At 38.5% G+C, this 19,667-nt stretch overlaps 1 protein-coding gene across 7 annotated transcripts in view; it reads right to left on the reverse strand.

Moving 5' to 3' along the window:
- Nucleotides 1–16,489, reverse strand: part of SSBP2 (single stranded DNA binding protein 2) — a 304,079-nt gene extending 287,590 nt beyond the window's left edge. For 2 of the 7 annotated variants that reach the window (XM_036847742.1, XM_036847744.1), the window contains exon 1: nt 9,413–9,442. In XM_036847742.1, coding sequence (XP_036703637.1) covers nt 9,413–9,427 — 15 coding nt within the window. In that variant the 5' untranslated portion in view covers nt 9,428–9,442. Of the gene's footprint in view, nt 1–9,412; nt 9,466–16,323 lie in introns of those variants that run through there. The other 5 variants (XM_036847748.1, XM_036847743.1, XM_036847746.1 and 2 more) reach the window with 4 other exon arrangements.
- Nucleotides 16,490–19,667: the final 3,178 nt, after the last annotated feature.

Here is a 19,667-nt window from a genome sequence, read left to right on the forward strand (position 1 = left end):
AAAAATGCTACATCAAAAGTAAAAGAACCTACTCAATCAGAACCATCATGTAAATTTACTTCAGAAATTAAGTATGCAAAAATGAATGGCATATGATGTTAAAGCATCTGGTTCTTCAATTTTTTCCTTAATTCTTTTTTTTCAGTTTCTAAATATGGAAACTATCATTCCCTTTTTTCAAAATAAAGTGGTAATCCATGATCCATAGTGTGGATAAATACTTCAACGTAAACATATATTAAAAATTACTGGTCTTTATGGAACAAAGTAATAATAATTTACAGCCTAGACTGCAAGACATGCAATAAGAGTAACGTCAATGCACTCTGTAAATTTACTTTTAACATCTTGTAAACGTTTTAAATGTTTTAAATAAAATAGTTTTGCTTTTACATGTTCAACTTCCTATCAAAATTCTAACAAGATTAAATGGAATCTCTAAAACTTAATTTTTTAAACTAAGCTCTGAATCATATCTACCAGAAGAAATGACTATTTGCTTGTTTTTCCTGTTTTGTTGCTTTTTATAAGAACTTCCCTTTTTACAGATACAATAAATTACATATGCAAATAAGTAAGAGGAAAACAAGCAGTCTGAATGCTGCTTTTATATGTGGTATAAAGCTGTGCAGTTTGGTTACTTTGAGTGGTTCACACAGAAGAAAGAAATCTTGACTACAGGAGAAACTGAGTTTTGTACAGATGCAACTATCACTATTGTACAATAGAGTATCTTATGCTCTTTCTATTAAACATTAAAAAAAAAAAAAAAGACACTCCACAACCCACCCCCACCACTCCTTAGCTATTTTAGTAGCCTGATCCATTGCTGATTAAGTGATATCTTAACTTTTTAGACAATTAGAAAAACAGCACATTCAAGAAACATTCAACTTCTACCTTCATAAATTTTAAATGAATAATTCCTCTCAATATTGGAAGGAAAGAGGTCTGAGAAAGTAATTCTAAATTTTAAGATCCTCCAGCTTGGATAATTTCAAAAGATTTAAATTTCTGAAATATTTTAATTGATTGTTAAAACTGTAGCCTTCTTTGTCAAAGACAAAATAAATATGCCCAGAATCCCCCAATTATAAAGGTCTTATTAGCTCATTTTAATGTCAATCAGCAAGATCAAATACTATCAGTCATCAACAGAAAAAAATATGAAGGCCCCAGTAATCTCAGGATTCCACTGAATGGAAAATATAACTTGGAAGTCAGCCAGAGAAGAGAACTAGTCTTACAGTAATAAACAAACAGAAGAAATAGAGAGGGCTCCCACGACTTTTCAAGCATTACAAAAATGAGTCTCCCTTAGTTATAGTAATTACAATTGTAGGGATTCTCATCACACATCAACAGCTGAAAGAGAAGGATCAGAAACCCCCATTATAGCCACACAGGTGGAAGCTCTTTAGACTTAAAACTGAAGTATTTGCACTAAGTGATATGTTTCACATAATATGAATTTATTATAATCTACCTAAATTGGATTACTCAAAATCAAAGTCTCAAGTATTGTCCTTTATAGTCCTCCAACTTTGCTGATAGATCATATCTATTAGGAAATGTAAGAAATTATTAACCCTAGATTTTAATGATTTCTTTTTTCTTTCTATATAACTTACCTGATCTGACCAAACATCATACACTGGACAGTATTTACCTGTAGCAATATAATTTAGCAAACTGAAAGATCTCCCATAAGCCTGTCACAGTGGCTATTTTTGTCTAAATAGGGCCTTGAATACTAAGTAGTACTTATTTCAACTAGTTGAATTTCTACGCATTTAAAAAGACGCGAAACTTGTTCTCTGAGCCCTGCAAAGGAAGTCCGAAAAAGTTTAAACATCATCAGTCTTGCAATTATCTGAAAAAAAAGCAAATGTTTAACTACAGACACCATCAGAAATGTGCATGTTGTATCATAAATACCCATTCATTTAAAGTAAATGGACAAAAGGATGATATTTTCTGATTAGAATAGAGTTAAGACCCTCTATTTTAATTAAAGCTACTTAAATGAATTGGTAGGTGATGCGGCAAAGTAACACCAACCTGTACCTGATTCTTTGCCTTTATAATTTTTTAACCATATGGATGAAAAGGTCATTGTTTAATTTGTTGTATTACTTATATATTAACAATAAGAAAAAATGTGGTAAAACAGAAAACAAAGCAAAATATCTCTACGCAATCTTTAATACTTTAAAGGGCTGGTAAACCTAAAATAAGATATTTTTCATCTTGGTTTCCATTTGCAATTTGACGAAAATATCTCCCTCCCTCTACTTTACTCTAAATGACAGCAGGCTACTATAACACATGCACAATTCTTATACATTTCAAAGTTCCTAGCCTTGCCAAGGGGACAAACAAAATAGATGAGAAGTATATCCATAACATCAACAAATTCACAGTATACACCATATAGACAACCAACCAGCAAAGGAAATGGACTTAGAAAGTCTCATAAATCTATTAAACAGAAAGATTTTTCTATATTTAAGAAGTATTTATAAGGAAAACATTTAAAGATGATATGCTACCCTCTTAAGCCAGTTGCCCTTACTGGAAGATTTTTCAAATAAATGCCATTTTATTCAAGTTCCCAAGAGAAAAATCAAATTGACCTACATATGCTCCTCACTGTTGCTTTTAAATGAATATAAGCATGCTAAATTAATGATCAAATGAAAGTACTTAAGAATTTTGCTTAGAACAGCAATGGTTGTAAACTTTAGTTAATTCATTTCATGTTGGATGTTGCAACTATATTAAATATATATTGACAAACCTTAATTTATTGTATCTTTTATAACTATATAACAAAAAATAACAATCTTAAACCTGTCAGTTACATTTCAAAGCTCTAATGAAACAGTCATGAGATTTATGTAAAAGGCAAATATGCTATTAATGATATGTTATATAGAACTAATTCTTATACTTTAAATTTTTTAAATTCAAATATACTTTTAAATAACTAAATGATAAGAAATTAGTATTTTACAAATGATAATTAACAACATATTTTGTAAACTTCTCTACTGACAGGGCAGTGGCTGGATTCAATGCCCTTTTTCAGAATTCCCACAGCACCCTCTGCATACCCATTATATGGTGTGTTACCCAGAGTGGTGATCACTGGTAGTGACCCTCCTCTGGGCAGTGAGTCCTAGTGGGCAGAGACTACTGTGTTATTCAGATCTGACTGAAGAAGGCTCAACAGAGGCTGACATATCAGAGACAGTTAGCATTTCTTAAAAGAATAAGAAATCAGAGCAGAAAGCAGAAGGAATATTATCCCCACCTCATAAAATGTATACAAATTTATAGTACCATAAAGTAGTTAAACAGGTTTTAAAAACTAATTTTAAGTGCTAGGACATGGAAACAACCTAAATGTCCATCGACAGATGAATGGATAAAGAAGATGTGGCACATGTATATAATGGAATATTACTCAGCCATAAAGAGGAATGAAATTGAGTTATTTGTAGTGAGGTGGATGGACCTAGAGTCTGTCATACAGAGTGAAATAAGTCAGAAAGAGAAAAACAAATACCATATGTTAACGCATACATATGGAATCTAGAAAAATGGTACTGATGAACCTAGTGGTAGGGCAGGAATAAAGATGCAGATGTTGAGAACAGACTTGAGGACGGGGGCGGTGGAGAGGGGAGGCTGGGATGAAGTGAGAGAGTAGCACTGACATATATACACTACCAAATGTAAAACAGATAGCTAGTGGGAAGCTGCTGCATAGCACAGGGAGATCAGCTCGGTGCTTTGTGACGAACTAGAGGGGTGGGATGGGGGGGTGGGAGGGAGGGTCAAGAAGGAAGGGATATGGGGATATATGTATGCATATAGATGATTCACTTTGTTGTACAGCAGAAACTAACGCGACATTGTAAAGCAATTATACTCCAATAAAGATGTATTTAAAAAAAACACTAATTTTAAGTGCTATTTTGACCAAACCCAACTTTTCAAAAAGCTCTATTTTCTCAGGCCATCCTATACAAAGAACTGGAAGACTTATTTCAAATGCATAAAAACTTGAACACTGTCCTGGGTATTCTCCATTGGCCCTGCCTTTCTGCCCTGCTGTGACCAGGAAGGCTGATCTCTACAGAGTATATCACCTCAGGTCCCTTACCTTATGGCTCCCAGTTGGGCTCTACAGAAAGGAGGCATCAGCTGATCAGAAGGCAGGAGAAGAAAGAAGATCCCCTCCCTGCCAGGCCTCCAGCCTCTGTTTACAGTGGGTCTGACCGTAGCTGTGGTCCCCATCATAAAACCACAGCTCCAGGAGAGTAGCTTTTCTACAATGACCATGGTGTTCATCAGATTCTGGTAACTGCTCTCTCTCTTTTCCTCTCAGACCTAAGAGGGGTAAAAAGCTTCTCTTGCTCCTCTATCCCCAGTGGGTTTTAATCATGCACATACCTCATTAAACTCTCTTTGATTATTCTTTTAAGGTAGCTATCCTACTGGGGATCTAATACAAACACAGAGACATTTTACTAACTAGCAGCATCTTTGCCAGTGATTGCTATATCGTGGGCTATTGTTAATGATATCCCCATCTTACAGAAGAGCATCATTTTTTTGGTGGTAACTAACTTTATTGTGATAATCATTTTGTAATATATACACATATCCAATAATCACAATATAAACCTTAAACTTATATATGTTGTATGTCAATAATATCTCAAAAGCTGGAAAACAAAACAAAAAACCCAAGTTTTATATTAAGTATTTCTCAATCCAAAACCAGAAAAACTGTCTGAGCTTCACCCTGGACATAGCTTGGTATTGCCAGCTTGGTATGGTCAAGGTAGATTCTTCTGAGGTGAAAAAATTCTGTGTATTAGTTTCCTACTGCTACTGTAACAAATTCCTACAAATTTAATGGCTTGAAACAACATAAATTTATCATCTTATAGCACTGGAGGTCAGAAGTACTAAAATCAAGGTGTTGGGAGGGCTCTGTTTCTTCTGGAGGCTCTAGAATCCATTTGTTTGCCTTTTCTAGCTTGGTAAGGATGCCAGCATTCCTTGGCTCATGGTCCCATCCTTCATCTTCAAAACCAGCAGCATCTTCCAAAACCAGATCTTCCCATCTCTTTCTCCGCTTCTGTCACCACATGGCCTTTGCCTGACTCTGAAACTCTTGTCTCTCTCTTGTAATTATGATTACACTGAGCTCATGCAGATAAGCTAGGTAGGAAGTAACCCATATCAAGATCCTTCATCCAAGATCCTGAACTTAGTCATGTCTGCAAAGTTCATTGTACTACGTAACGTATTCACAGGTTCTAAGGGTTAGGATGTGGACATCTTTGAGTCACCATTATTTAGCCTACCATAGTCAGTAAAAATCCAAGGTGCTGGTTGGAAAAAAAAATCACAAAGATTGGAAATGGAAACATCATTTAATGTTTTAGTAAAAACTTGCCTATACTCTAATCTTTTTGGCCCTGAATCTGTAAGTCCAACTCACTTACAAAACTGACCAGTACCAATCTGAATTAAAAATGAATTAGTAAGTCATTTCCCAAAATGAACTTCTACCTGAAAACTATTCCTAGTATATACATACACATATGTATATTGTGTAAATGTATATATTTTATGTAAATGTAATGCATTTTATGGTAAAAAAAAAAACCTCACTGAAGTTTTTTTCATTACAATATTTCTAAATGAAAGAATAATATCAGTCTCTCAGGTTAATTCAGGGGAAAAAATGCTTATTGAAACACCTTTAATAGCTTCCTAATAATAGCTATTGCTTAAATGCACAGATAAAGTATAATCATAATTTTAATCCAATTATAAATGACAGCGCATCACACTGTAAAAAAATGAAACAAAGGAATTGTTTCTATTTTTTCTAATAGTCAGTACTACAGAAATGACTGTGTAATAGATTCAATATGGTTGTACTATTGCTCCTGGACCACATGGAACTTTCCAGATGCCCTAGTCCAAAAACAAACAAAAAAACCAATAGGCCATATGCTGGTTGGAAGAGAGAAGTAGAATAAACTCATAATTAGAGGAGAGAGTATTTTTTCTACACATTACATATTCTTCTATTTATTTCTGCCTCTAAAATTTACCAAGTAAAGTAATTTATGCCAGATTACTTTGCCTCTAGATACAGAAAGAAGAATGGAGAAACAGCTCCACCTGAAATTATAACCTGAGCTCTTAACTGGCATCTTCCTCTCTGACAAGCATTACATCCAAGTTGCTAAATCTCAGATACCAGCTAAAGAATTTGGAGCTATTTGTGGAACACTTTGGGTAGCTGTAATTCTGCCCATCTTCTTAGCAACTGTAAAATGTTTTCTTTAACCTTTTTCCTTAACCTCTCTCTTCGAGTGCATCCAACCCCAAGTAAAAATGGTGGATATGTGTAAAGAGAACTATCCACGCAGTCCCCTCCCTCTCACCACCCTCACAACTCCCATTATTTTTTTCCCATACGAAGCAATGAAACACAGTGAGGCAAGATGTCTAAAATGGGTAGTAGAGTCAGAAACCTGGGTTTGAATCCCTACTATGCAATTTACTACATGGCCTTGGACAAGGTATATAACCTCACTGAGACTCAGTTTCCCCCCTATGTAAAATGGGGCTTATATCAACTTTATGAAGTTGCTGAAGTGATTAAGCAAGAAAAAAAGCCAGACACAAAAAAGACAAATACTGCATAATTACACTTATACAAAGTATCTAGAACAGTCAAATTCATTGTTACAGAAAATAGAATGGTGGAGGGGCTGGGGGAAAGGGGAAACAGGGAGTTATTATTTAATGGGTATAGTGTTTCAGTTTGGGAAGATGAAAAAGTTCTAGAGAGGGATGGTGGTGATGGTTGCATAACAATGTGAATGTGCTTAATGCCACTGAAATGTACACCTAAAAATGGTTAAAATGGTAAATTTTATGTTATACATATTTCACCACCATAAAAACAAAAACAAAGAAACCAATGTTCTATCAATAATCCGTATCAAAAAACTTTCTCTCCCTTATTGGAGAGAAGCACAAAAGGAAAAAACCACTACCCCAACTCTCCAAATTGAAGCTAATTGGCAAAAGAACAGAGTTCATCAACCAAAATTAGCCTAAATCTTCATTCAAGTATTGACATAAACTTTTAACTGTCTTCTAGTCCATGATTCTCTGTTGCATCAAATCCATACCTAAGCCTTCTTAAAATATGTATGAATCTCTTATTGTAAAAGAGGCAGCTGTAGTATAATGAAAGAAACACTAACCTTGGAACCAAAAAAATCTAAATATGACTAAGCTCTGCCACATATTATCTGTATTACCCTAGTTGGGTAAGTCAATTTCCATGTACAAATCTCTACAGTCAATGGGAATTATCACCTACCTCACAGAATTATCGAGAGATTTAAATAAAGCATATTAAAATACCTTGAAACTCTAAAGTATGATTCCATTTTTATTATTAAATTTGCTGAAACACAAAAAAAGATTATTCTATCAAAAATTCATATTAAAAATATACACATATTTCATACTAATACAACTAGGTACTCTCCTGTAGTCCTGAAAGCCACAGACAATACTACTAAATGCCTATATTATAGAAAACTCTTCTTTAGGAATTACATATTAATCCTGATACCAAATATCAGAAATATTTGGGGAGAAAATGAGCTAGATATAGTGATATCCTGTTGTGATATATTTATAACAGGTTACATCCTTGATCCATTTATTCCACAAATATCTAATCAGAACTCTAAGCACTGTGCTAAGCAGTGAGACTACACTGGTGAAGACAACCATGGTTCCTCTCGTCAGGGAACTTCCAATCTAACCAGAAGATGAGACATTAAACAAAACATCACACAAATAATCCATAAATTTGTGACAGACGTGAAAAAGGAAAAGTAGAGGTTGCTATGAAGCACAGAGTAAGGGGGTCTAATCCAATCTGGGAAATTTATGAGAAATAATTAGCCAGTTGTACCATCCTTTGTCAACCCAACAGGCTTTAAGTGTTTAAGAAATCTTAGCTATTTCTGCCATCAACATTATTATAAAGGCCATATGTTCCACTCTCCTCATTAGGAACAACTATATCCCTAGGGTTTAGAAGACAAGAGATAGGCAACCTTATTATTTAGGAAAACCCAGATAAACTAAACCCACCACCCAATTCCTCAATAAAAACCAAAACCAGGCTCTAGAAAGCACAGCTTCATCCCAATTCTGACTCATATTTTACATATCCTTGAGCAATTATGCCGATGCTGAGAGGTTACCTCAATGGCAGTTTAGACCTGTCTAAAATGCTCTAAACCCCGAATCTTCTCATGACTGATTCTTTCAATATTACTCAGGTTTCTGCTTAAACGTATCCTCCAGGAACCTTTCCCTGACCACCCAATCTAATGTAGCCTCCCAGTCACTCTCTATATTACACCACACTACTTTATTATTTTTTAGCACTTATGACTACCTGAAATTGCCTACTATATTTATTTACTTGTTTATTATTATATGTTTCTCCTTCAAACTTGAAAGCAAGTTCCATAAGGCAGGGACCCACTTTATTCTCTCCACATCCTCAAGATACATCTTCCTTGCCAAAGACCTCCAGTTCTGTTTAGGTAGTCAGGTACAAAGGAGAAATGTTTCCAGCCCACAGGATGACTGATTTAAGCCAATTATGGTAATCCCATTACCTTTGCCAGTAACTGGTTTAGGAGAGGGAATTTTACAGTTTTCTTCAATAAGGCATAAGAAGATATCTGCTAAGCACCTCCAGAAAAGGTTTTCTCTCTGATTAATGAGACATAAAGGAAAAACCTTGCCCTTTTTCCTGCCTTCATACTTGGTTGTGTGACGAAGTGATACCGGGAACCTGATGCAGGGATGCTGCATTCATGAGAGGGAAACCATGACGATGGCAGAGAAGCTGATCTCTTGGTGTTCTTGATTCCCTGAATTAACTCTGAAACTACCTCCTTCCAGACATCCTGTTACGTGAGATTTTTAAGCCCTGATCAATTAAGCCATTTTCTATCTCCTGTTTTGATACCTGCCCCCAAAAGCACAATAAACTCTTAAGCCTCTGTTTCTTCTGTAACATTAACAGAAAATAGTACCTACAGTCTAGTGGATTCTTGAGGGGATTAAATGAGACAATGCAAGTAAAGTGCCAAACAGAAACAAAATACTCAAACAACAGTATCTGCCGTTATTGTTACTATTAAACATTAAACTTACTATGACAAAACTCCACAAGCTCTTTATGTAGTATTTAGGATTTTGTTATTTTACAGAAAACATTCATTTTAATCCTGTTTAAATAAAATCATTTTTAATAAAATAATTCATTTACCTCGCTTTCTTCCATCAGTAAAGAAGCTTTTGGTTTTTTTCTCAAGTTTGAAGTAGGTAAAAAGAAGAATCAAGGCAAATATCAGATCACTGAAGAAAAATAATCATTAATTTCAGGTGAGACCCTGTTTTTGGCATCAACTCCTTCCTTAACTTAGACACGGACAGAGCCTCATAAAAATTTTCATCTACTTACCTTCACAAATATTTCATCAGTATTTTAATATAGCTTAGATTATATCAATTAAAAATTTAAAATACTTTAGTAACTAAAACTATATTATACATAGTTATTTTAAAATTCTTTTAAAAAAAAAGAAAAATGAAGTGTTATACTTCAGTTTCTACAATTTTTTCTGTGCTCAACTACTTGTTTGATATGCCATGAAGCAAAATTAATACAGAGGATCAAAAATAAGAAATTGCGAGGTCATTGGTTCAAGCTCACTCCAGCTGAATTGCGATTTAAAATGTTATGATGGCTCATTACTGTCGGAAAACTGTATGGGCCCTACATGAAATAGAATAATCAAAATTCTTAAAGTGAAATATGAGGGTAGTTTTGTCATTACTAAAGAAGTGACACCAACTAAATTGTCTCTTTTAAAGATGAACAAAGAACAAATATTAAATCCTTCACTGCATTGGAAATGCCCAGGCTCTTATGAGCCCAGATAAATTTCTGGTTCTGTTAATGTTACAAAAACATTATTAGTTCCACTTTTCAAAAATCTTTAACTATCAACCTTCTGTGACAAAAATTACCAGTTACTCATTATGACCAACCATAAATTCGAGCAACTTGTAGGGTTATTAGAAGTTATCTGGAAAAACTCTATTCTTCCCTGGATGGAACATTTTCTGCCTGTTTTTCAACATCTCACACAATGACTAAGATACACAGTTCGGGGAAGAATAGCCTCTACTATTTCTCTAACACTACTGAAAACAAGTAGCATATAAATCTTGGTAGACCATCCTTCAGATCACTCTTTATAGTATACATGGGGTTTTGGTACAGTAATCAAATAACTCTCACAGTGCAAGTCATAAGTCATGTGAAGTCTAGTCATATACATATGTTAACAAAACCTTACATTAATAGATATTACATATGTAAAATATATATGAAATCTGATAAGCAAAGTTTAAAATCTAAATATAACAACTTATTTTTTTTATCCCAAACTCTTTTCAGATTTTAACAAATATATCTTATTCTATTGTTCTAATGCTATTTTAAGGCCCTCCTTTGAGAAACAATGTTATTAATAAAATTAATATTTTAGCATGTTTACAGAGGCTCACATACTACTAAGCAACAGTGTCACTAGTAAAATATTTTATATCATTCCCATACCAATGTCAAAGCAATAATGTACGCACAATAGTAGAGAATATCCCCACATATTCCAAAATAAAATTATAATTATTTTCAATACATATTTTAAATTATACATTCCAAGAAGTAGTTTTATGTCTTTTAAATCCAGTACATTAATCCTCAATCTTATGTCCCAATATTAATGTAACAGTTGTGATCTCTATGGAAGAGAGAACATTCTAAATTCAAAATGTTTTCTTCCCAAATTTTACTTCTAACTCTATAAACTATTGGGGTGAAGTGTTAATAAATGGCAACCTAGGTATTCCAACCCCCACCCACAGGGTATGTTTCAATTTTAAAACAAAATAATTCTATTTTCTAGTAGTAATTGAAGATGTAAGACACATTTACTTCTCTACTGCAAAGCAACTAAAACTTGATGCTTTTTTTTTCATCCTGAATTGGTTTTTTTATACGGCAAACTGGCTCTAAAGTGTGGGAATAAACCTTTCCATTTTTTTTCTTTCATAGCTCTGAAAAAATACATTTCAAAAATACATTTCAAAATACACTAATACTATTTCTAAGAGTAATAAACCTGTAGATAAACAATACTAAAATTTAACTCTCAACATCTTGCGCTTTTTTTCTTCAGGTTTGTTCCTTCAAAAAATCATTTTTTGGATACTTCTAAAATAATGGAAAAGAGATCAATCAAAAGAAAAGCTCCCATAGCTAAGATGACATATTAGATACAAGTATTTTGGAGGAAATATCCTGGGGATTGGGAAGGGAAGAGTCAATTTAATATCTTATAGAAAATTTCATGCCCATAAAGATATTCCTTCATTAGTTTTAGAAATCTTGAATTGCATTAACTGCATTAATGCAATCAAGTTTCTGAAGAGATTTGTATTACTTCACTTGTCTTAACTTTATTTCCTTCAGAAAGGAAGGAAGGAAGAAGAAAAGTTTATCATTTTTAGGGGGGCAACTTAATAATAAAATAATAAAAATGCTGGTAGATACTAATCCTTACAAACTCTCTTTTATATGGAGTAGTATTTACTTACTGTTTTTCCTAAATGACCAGAATTTATTTGACTAAATTCTATTTCATGTATAAGCATGATAATCTATATGGAGTAGCATTTAAATGATCTTTAGACTTTAACCACTTAAAAATGAGTATATGTTGTTTTCACAGTTTAAAAACCAAAGTTACTTTTCAGAGCCCCAGGTTAGATGCACAGTTAGATTTCTGTAGTTTCTGACAAGTTTACTTAATATCACTGTTTAGTATGTGTACCTTATGTTCAATGTTGCTTTACAGCAGATTCATCTTTCTGTGCTATTACACAATTTTAAAGATGAAATTAGTTTAAGAAAAAGCAGTATCACAACTCATCTATTTGCAGGTGCGAGTTAATCTTTCTGTGGCAGTGTGGCATACAGAGTAGCTTAAAGTTCAGCAACATTTCATACAGAAATTGTTCACAACTACAATGTCTAATTTCAAAACTTAAGTGATAAAACAAATTTCCGGAAGGAAAAATCTCAAGAAACAAGGCTTCTCCATTATTTTAGGCTTCCAACTTTCCCTCCTTAAGTTTGTCTTCCCCACACCACACACATATCTGTAATCTGTTAAAATGGAGTGTATAAGCATAAGGTGCACCAATGGTTAAAACTGCATATCTGATCAATCTTTAGTCTGTTATACCTGATTATGTAATGCTGTTCCCTAAATCTGTAGCATTCTACCCTAAATCAAGAAAGCAGTCTGTGATAGTGAAAAAAAAATGTATCTTTCATCTTCCACTACAGGTTTTAAGCAGAGGTATCTTTGTTAGAAATCCAGCTAGTAGTGTATCCCTGGGCAAAGTTACTTAACTAGTCAGAGTTTTCTTATTTCTTTAATGGAGAAAAAAAAAAAAAATCAATACCTTGCAGAATTGATGGGAGAATTAGAGAAAATATATATAAAGTGCTGAACACAGTGACTGACACATAGAATGACAAATAAATAATGATTACTGTTTTGTTGTTATAGGTTATTTTTGAAATACACCTAGGCTAGAGAATATGGAACTCAAACTTCCAAAGTTCTTATTTTGGAGGTCATTGAAAAACAAATTTCACACTGAAAAAATACCCTTGAGTCTAACATCTTCATTTATTCAACACTATTTGGTGCTTTTGACATTTGAAGACACTATTCTTAATGTCAAGGATACCTCAGAGAAGAAATTAGATGCATTATCCCTTGCCCTCAAGAAACTTACATTTTAGAGGAAGACAGACATTAAACAACCAATTCCACAGTTACTTAATTGCAATTGGGATTGCAGTGCAGTGTTACAAAGAAAACCTGCTAAAGGGGTAAATGACCTAACAGGATCAGAATTTAAATTTCTACACAAACATCCTTCCTCCCTCCAAGGGTTTTCAATCACTCTCTCTATAATTAAACCTAATCCAAACTTTTGTATAGACTTGATCTGTCTGGCTTTTAAAACAACAAAATCAGTAATTAACCTGACTTCAGCCATTTTTATGTTCAGAACTGTATAATGAAAATATAGAACCTGTGTAAAACCTACAAATTAATTTGAAGTATTCCATATAATGACTTCTTAACAAAAGAGAAAGCAAAGATATAATATAGGTAAGGGTCTGTCTGCTATTTACTATGAACTCATTGGAAAATACATTTCGTGATAGATTATAAAACCAATATTTTTATTTTATGTGCATGCCATTATTTTTAATAATGACTCAGTTTTCAGAATGTTTTTATTAGAGTAAAATAAATATTTACATATTCATTACTAAAAAACATTTCTGTGACTTTTAAGGCCAGTACAATTCTGATTTGCTTACTAACAGAGCATTTGTCTTCACTCAGGTAACTTTTAAAATCTGACACCTTAAAAAAAATTTTTTTTTTTAAATCTGGGGGGCATCCATTTTAAAGACAACTTCAAGATTCCTACCTTCAGAACTTAGTAGGTTGTTTGTTGTAGAATAGTGCCATTAAAGTCCCAAGTACACTTAAAGGGAAAAAATGAGTGATCAGATCAACTCTCCCAGCAAAATGAAACTAAGTCTATTCCATAAAACAGAATCTATCTCAATGTTTGTCTTAGATTCAAGCAACATTCACCTAGAAATTAATGCAACGACAATTAACCCAGAACAGTCATTGTCAATTCTCCAAAAGTGGCCTCTTCACCTATATTTAGTTCATAAGGCAAACCAGTCCAGGATTCCTGCTGCCAATTATAATGAATGGAAGAAATATATTTAAATCAAATAGCACCATCTAGCAGAACCGTCACCACTTTGCCTACAAGAGTAGATGTTACTTGGTGTTCAGTTTGGTAGATTTGACAGTAAAATGGCAATATCACAGAATTAGAGCTAGAAAGAACTACAGACACACCAGGTTCAACTTCCTCATTATTGTATTAGATACTTAAAAAAATTTTTTTACAAAGTTATCAGAATATAGATTAAATTCAGCCATTCCTGGAAGTTCAAGTAAAATACAAAATTACTTTAATTCTCAAATTCAACCACTCCCCAAATAAATAAGATTATACCTCAATACACATTTCAATTCCTTCACTCCCAAAAATGTGAAATCCAAATACTCTAAATCCAAATACTCTAAATCCAAAAATCATTAAAACATCTTCCCTAAATGTCTCTATTTTCTCAGATATATTGCAACCAAATAGTAAATGCACACAGATTAGGCTATTTCAAAACTTCAATTCCAGTAACTTGCTGTTTCTTAAGCAAGCTATAATGCTAAGCCTTTTACATACTCCTTGTCACAGCAACAAGATCCTGAATATAACTCAGAAAATACCTCTGGTGGGGGGTGGGGGAAAAAAGTACCTCTCCGTTAATTTTTTTTGTTTTGCCACATCAAGGCCTGCCTCCCCTAAATCCTACAGGAATTATGTGTGTTGCTGCCAACACGAAGATTAGGAAATGTTCCCATCCCTAGGGCACAAGAAACTTTCAGGAGACGACTACTAACTGCCAGCTAGGAGGGAAACTCGGTAGTTTGCACGTTCGGTTTTTATTTACGCAGCTATTTCCGCGCGCAAGGTAACTAAAGCAGCTTTTGAGAGATGCTCTCAGACTTTTTCCCAGTCTGAACCCCTAGGAAAGGCAGAGCGCGTCCAATGACAAGGATACACTTCACCCTCAGAGTGGAGGTGGTTACTGGGAATCACTGTTAGATCTGCTGTACAGAAAAGAGGGGTTCTTCCTCAGTGGTCACAGTCACTATTCGCTCTCATTGTTAGTAACAAGCAAATCACAGTTACAAGTACATAAAAATAGCAGCAAACAACCCTGCTTCGCAGCTTGCCGTGACGGTGGCATCCCAGGCCGGGAGGGGCTCTTTTCTCGCCAGCCTCCTCTGGACTCCCACCGAAGTTAACACCTGTATCTCCCCGCCACCCCGACCAAACAACTAACTCCTCCCCGCATGCACGCTTCTACCCTTCCCGCAAGTCCCCCGTTCGGACCACTGCCCCCTCCCCACCGCAGACAGCCCTCCTCGCGCCGGCCGTCGCGGCTCCCACGGCTACCCCTCCGCGCCCCGCGACCCCCGCCCCGCCCGCCGCCCGGGCCGCCGAGGCCCCCAGACGTTTGAGAGGTTGCAAGTCTCCAAAAAAAGTTCTCCAGCCCCGGCCGCCGCGGAGTTGGGTCGCCTGAGAGCGGCAGAAACGCCAGCCTACCCCAGCAGATCCCGCTTCTCGCCAGCACACTTTTCCTCACAGGGAACTCGGTCTTAGACTCCCAAACTTCAGCGGCGCCCCTGGCGCCCCCTGCCCGGGCTCCGCGAGGCGCGCGGGGATGAGAATGCTGCGTCCCTCCGCCGGCCGGAGAAAGCCCCGACGCCCACCCGACCCACGGCCGCACACGCCCTCCGCGCCCCGCGCGCGTCTCCGCGCCCGGCGGGGCCCCGCTCGGCCGCTCCGCGCCCGGCTTCCGCCCGCCGCGCGCCCGGCACCGCCGCCCTCGCCTTGCTCGGCGCACCCGGCCCCGAGTCCCGGCACCCGAGCCCCCCGCCGCGGCGCCCCTCGCGCTGCCGGCCGCTCGCACTGCCCTCCCCGCCAAACACCCACATTCCCTCCGCTTGCCCTCTTCCACGCAGCTGCCCTTTCTCCCCCTACCCGCGACCCACGTAGTCTCTCCGCTCCCCGCAGCCCCGGACCCCAGCTCTAAAGTTACTTTGTGAGGAGGTGAACCCGCGGGTTATTTCCCTCAATCACCCAAGCAAGTTTCCATCCCCGCCACCAGCACCGCCGCCGCCCCCCGACACACTCGCTCCCTCCCGCCGCCAGACCCCAGGGCCGCCCGCCCCGCGCGAGCCCCTCCTGGGAAACAGCCGCTCTCCGCACCGCATGCCCCACCTCGCGTACCCCTCCCCCTGCCAGCCCACCCCAGGCTCTCCCCGGGCGGAGAGTGTCTGTGTGTCTCCGAGAGAGTGTGCGAGTGCGTGCGTGTGTGTGTGTGCGCGCGTGTGAAGGCGGAGGTGGGTGAGAAGCGGAGACACTTACTTCTCCCGGGCCTGGCTGTCGGACGGGACGGCGCTGCTGTTACTCTTGCCTTTGCCGTACATGCTTGTGCCGAGAGCAGCTCCCACTGTCACGCACCTGTCAACCCATCACAGCCTCCCCGGGAACAGCCCCGTCCCCATGGCGACCCACGCAGCTACCCCCACTATTGGCCGCCCCACGCCAAAGCTCCGCCCCCTTCGCCCAGGCAACGCATGAGACTGACAGGCCTCCCCCCTCCCTCCGGCCTGCCGAAGCGCGCGGCGGCGGATACAGCCTAAGCGGCAGTCTCCTCCCTCCTTCCCTCCCTCCCGGGTTCCCTCCCTCCTTCCCTCTCCGATCTCCTCCCTCCACCCGCTCTTCTACCCCCCTCCCCCCTCCGAACCCTGGCGCAAGGGGGGAATTAGAAACTGCTCTAGAAGGATTTTAAACAACTGGCTGTTCTCTCCATTGCCGCCCCTCCCCCCGCGCCGCCCGCGCTCGGCTCCTCACTGGAGAGAAGGCGCCGGGAGGAGGGGAAAGTGCGGCATGGAGTCTCTGGCAGGAGCCGACGGAGCTGGAGCCGTGGCGGCCCCAGACTTCTGGGCGCCCGCCGAGTACACAGGCAGACCTACGGCCCCAGCCGTCCTGGGGTCCCCCCCACCAGCCCCTTTCTCCCGCTCCTCTCCTGTCTGTGACCCCGCGCCGGTACCCAGGATTGATCTCTGCCGCCCTCGGCCCTATTCCCTGTGGTGTCACCCTCCGCCCTGCTCCCAGAGGGCCGGCTGCCGAGGGACACGCGCGCCGTTCCCTCGACCTTCTGGCTCAGCAACCAGGAGGGACTCGCCTTCCCTCCCGCGGAGGGACAGCCTCCGGCACTTGGCGCCGCTGGGATGGCGTCGCCTGGCCCCTGGGGCCGCGCCCTGCAATCTGGGGGAGCATTCTGCTAGGGCCTGCCTCCCAAAGATGGCCCGGTGACTCCTTGGGGACTCAGTGGCCTCCACCCCGTCCCCCTAAGACCGGAGGCCCGCGGCGCACCACGCACCAGCTTCCCTGCCAGATCTGCTGCAGAAAAGAACTCCAGGTATCCCCACCTGGCCTGCTTTTCCAGCCTTTGTCGTTAATGCCAACTCATCCTGACCTTTGGAGTGGAAAGGGCCATAGAAGGCCTTTAAAGACATCCCTGTCCTTGTCCATCAGCATAGGCCCCAGCTGCCCTCCAAGGTGTGCAAAGATGTGCCACAGCTGAAAGGCTGCCCCAGAGTATTTCTGGATCCAAGCCCGTAATCCCATTTCAGTAAATGCATAAAAGTTTCTAAAACACACACAACCTGGTTCCCAGTTGAATTTCATCTCGTGGAGATCCTTGGATGTAAAATCAGACAAAGTGCAAATAGGGTTAAAAAGAAGAGATGGGCATCAAATAGGGAGTGAGAAGGGAAGAGTGGTGCGAGTGGGGGTCGGTCGGATGGGGGAAAACATCAGGAAAGGATGAAAAGACATGGAACAGCTATGGGAGGGGAGAAGAAAGGAGTCAAATGGAGAAAGGTACCTTTCTATTCTGCACATACAGCTTTAAGCTTTTAGTAGTAGGATCATAAAAATGTATATGGAGAAACGGAAATAGATGGAATGGAAAGAAATGGGCTTGTGTGGGCATTGACAGCAAGTGATAGGAATAAAACAACAGAAGGTAAGGAAAGGCAGTCAGTAAAAAAGAGAGAATCAGAAAAGGTGCTGGCAACCAAACATAAATCAAACACTGGGAAAAATGAAGAGAAAGGACCTGCCATACTGATGTTAAGGAAAATGAAAAAAAATTGGAAAAGGTGAAGTGTAAAAGATAGGTAAGAAGAATAACAGAAACAGGATTAAATGAAGTAGCCATAGAATATGATAACAAAAGATGATGAAAACAAAAGAGGATTGACTGATATAAAAGATATAAGAAAAATAAACATGCTTTTATTAAAAGGACAAAAATTCAGCCAATAGAAGTGAAGATAACATGAAAAAAGTCACAGTGGCTTAAATTGATTGATTTTCAAGAGAAGTAATTTGCCATTTCTTACTCAAAATTCTCTCTGTTTACAATGACCTGCAATGATTTGGTGATGGGGACATGGCATTCATGGGCTCTGAAAAACTGGAAGGAGTTCTCCTGATGAACCTCTCTTGATGAACTTTTGTTCAAAATGCTCAAATGTTATTAGGCTGCCACTCTTTACAAACTCTACCTTCAAAGTTAGCACTGTGTAATTTGTTGTTCAATTATCTACTTCCATTAGCTTTAACCCAGAAAATTATTAGCATCTCCAGGCTCTATCTATCTCCCATAGAATGTTCCCTGTAAGGTGCTGCTTCGAGAATGCTGTCAAGGAGAGAGCTCTGGCAGCTGCTGCCCACACCTGGAATAAGGTAAGATTTCCATTTAAAACCAAGAGTGGGTTTTATACTATTATCTAAAAACAAATTCGATATTATCTTTGCACTGGTGTTGGGATTCGCTCTGATTCTCGGTCACGGCACATTAGAATTGCCTTAGGAGAATTTATTTCTTTTTTGTTGGTTTTTGTTTGTTTGTCCCAGACTAACTAAATCAGAAACCTTGGAGATGGATCCAGGCATCTGTACTTTTTATAAGCCCCAAGTGATTCTTATATGTAACCAGGGCTGTTGAGCTCTGCTCTTCAGTATCCATTTAAAGACAGCCAATGGGCACCATCTCTCAGAGCAAGATATTTATGTTGTGGCTATACAAAGCAGATGACCCTCCCCATGTTAGGTATTAAGACATCTTTACAGTGGACTTTACTTTCTACCCAGTGAGCCAACAAATTTGTTAATAAGATGAAAATGTATGTGTTCTTATAGTACAAGACCACAAATAGCCATGGTTTAATTTGCTGTTTCCTGAAGAGAAAGAAAGAAAACAAGGAAGGCTGTTTGCTGTCTACAGCTGTAAGTTATTCGTTTGATTGGTCTTTACCCAGATTTGTTACATGGAAGAGTCTTGAGTAATGGCATATTTTCTGATATTTAAAAAATAAATAAATTATAGATCTGCACAGTGGGGTATGGAATTCAAAACAATTTGGTCTTAGTATCTGGAAATAATATAATGCCAAAAGGTCTTAGTTCAGAACTTGCCAAGTTAATGTCAGAGTTACCTTTACAAGAATGTTATCATGCAACAAATATACAAAGTGAAAACATGACTTCACATGGTATTCCTCCACATGGTAACCTTACAGCTTAAGTAATCAAATCAATTATCATTAAAATATCTAAGCAGCTACCTGAACCATCATCTCTGTTTTATTTTTCTCTTAATGTTAACACATGTAAATAAAATGCTTCTTTGCCCT

The sequence above is a fragment of the Balaenoptera musculus genome, chromosome 3 (assembly GCF_009873245.2).
Source record: "Balaenoptera musculus isolate JJ_BM4_2016_0621 chromosome 3, mBalMus1.pri.v3, whole genome shotgun sequence".
In the NCBI taxonomy this organism is placed as follows: domain Eukaryota; kingdom Metazoa; phylum Chordata; class Mammalia; order Artiodactyla; family Balaenopteridae; genus Balaenoptera; species Balaenoptera musculus.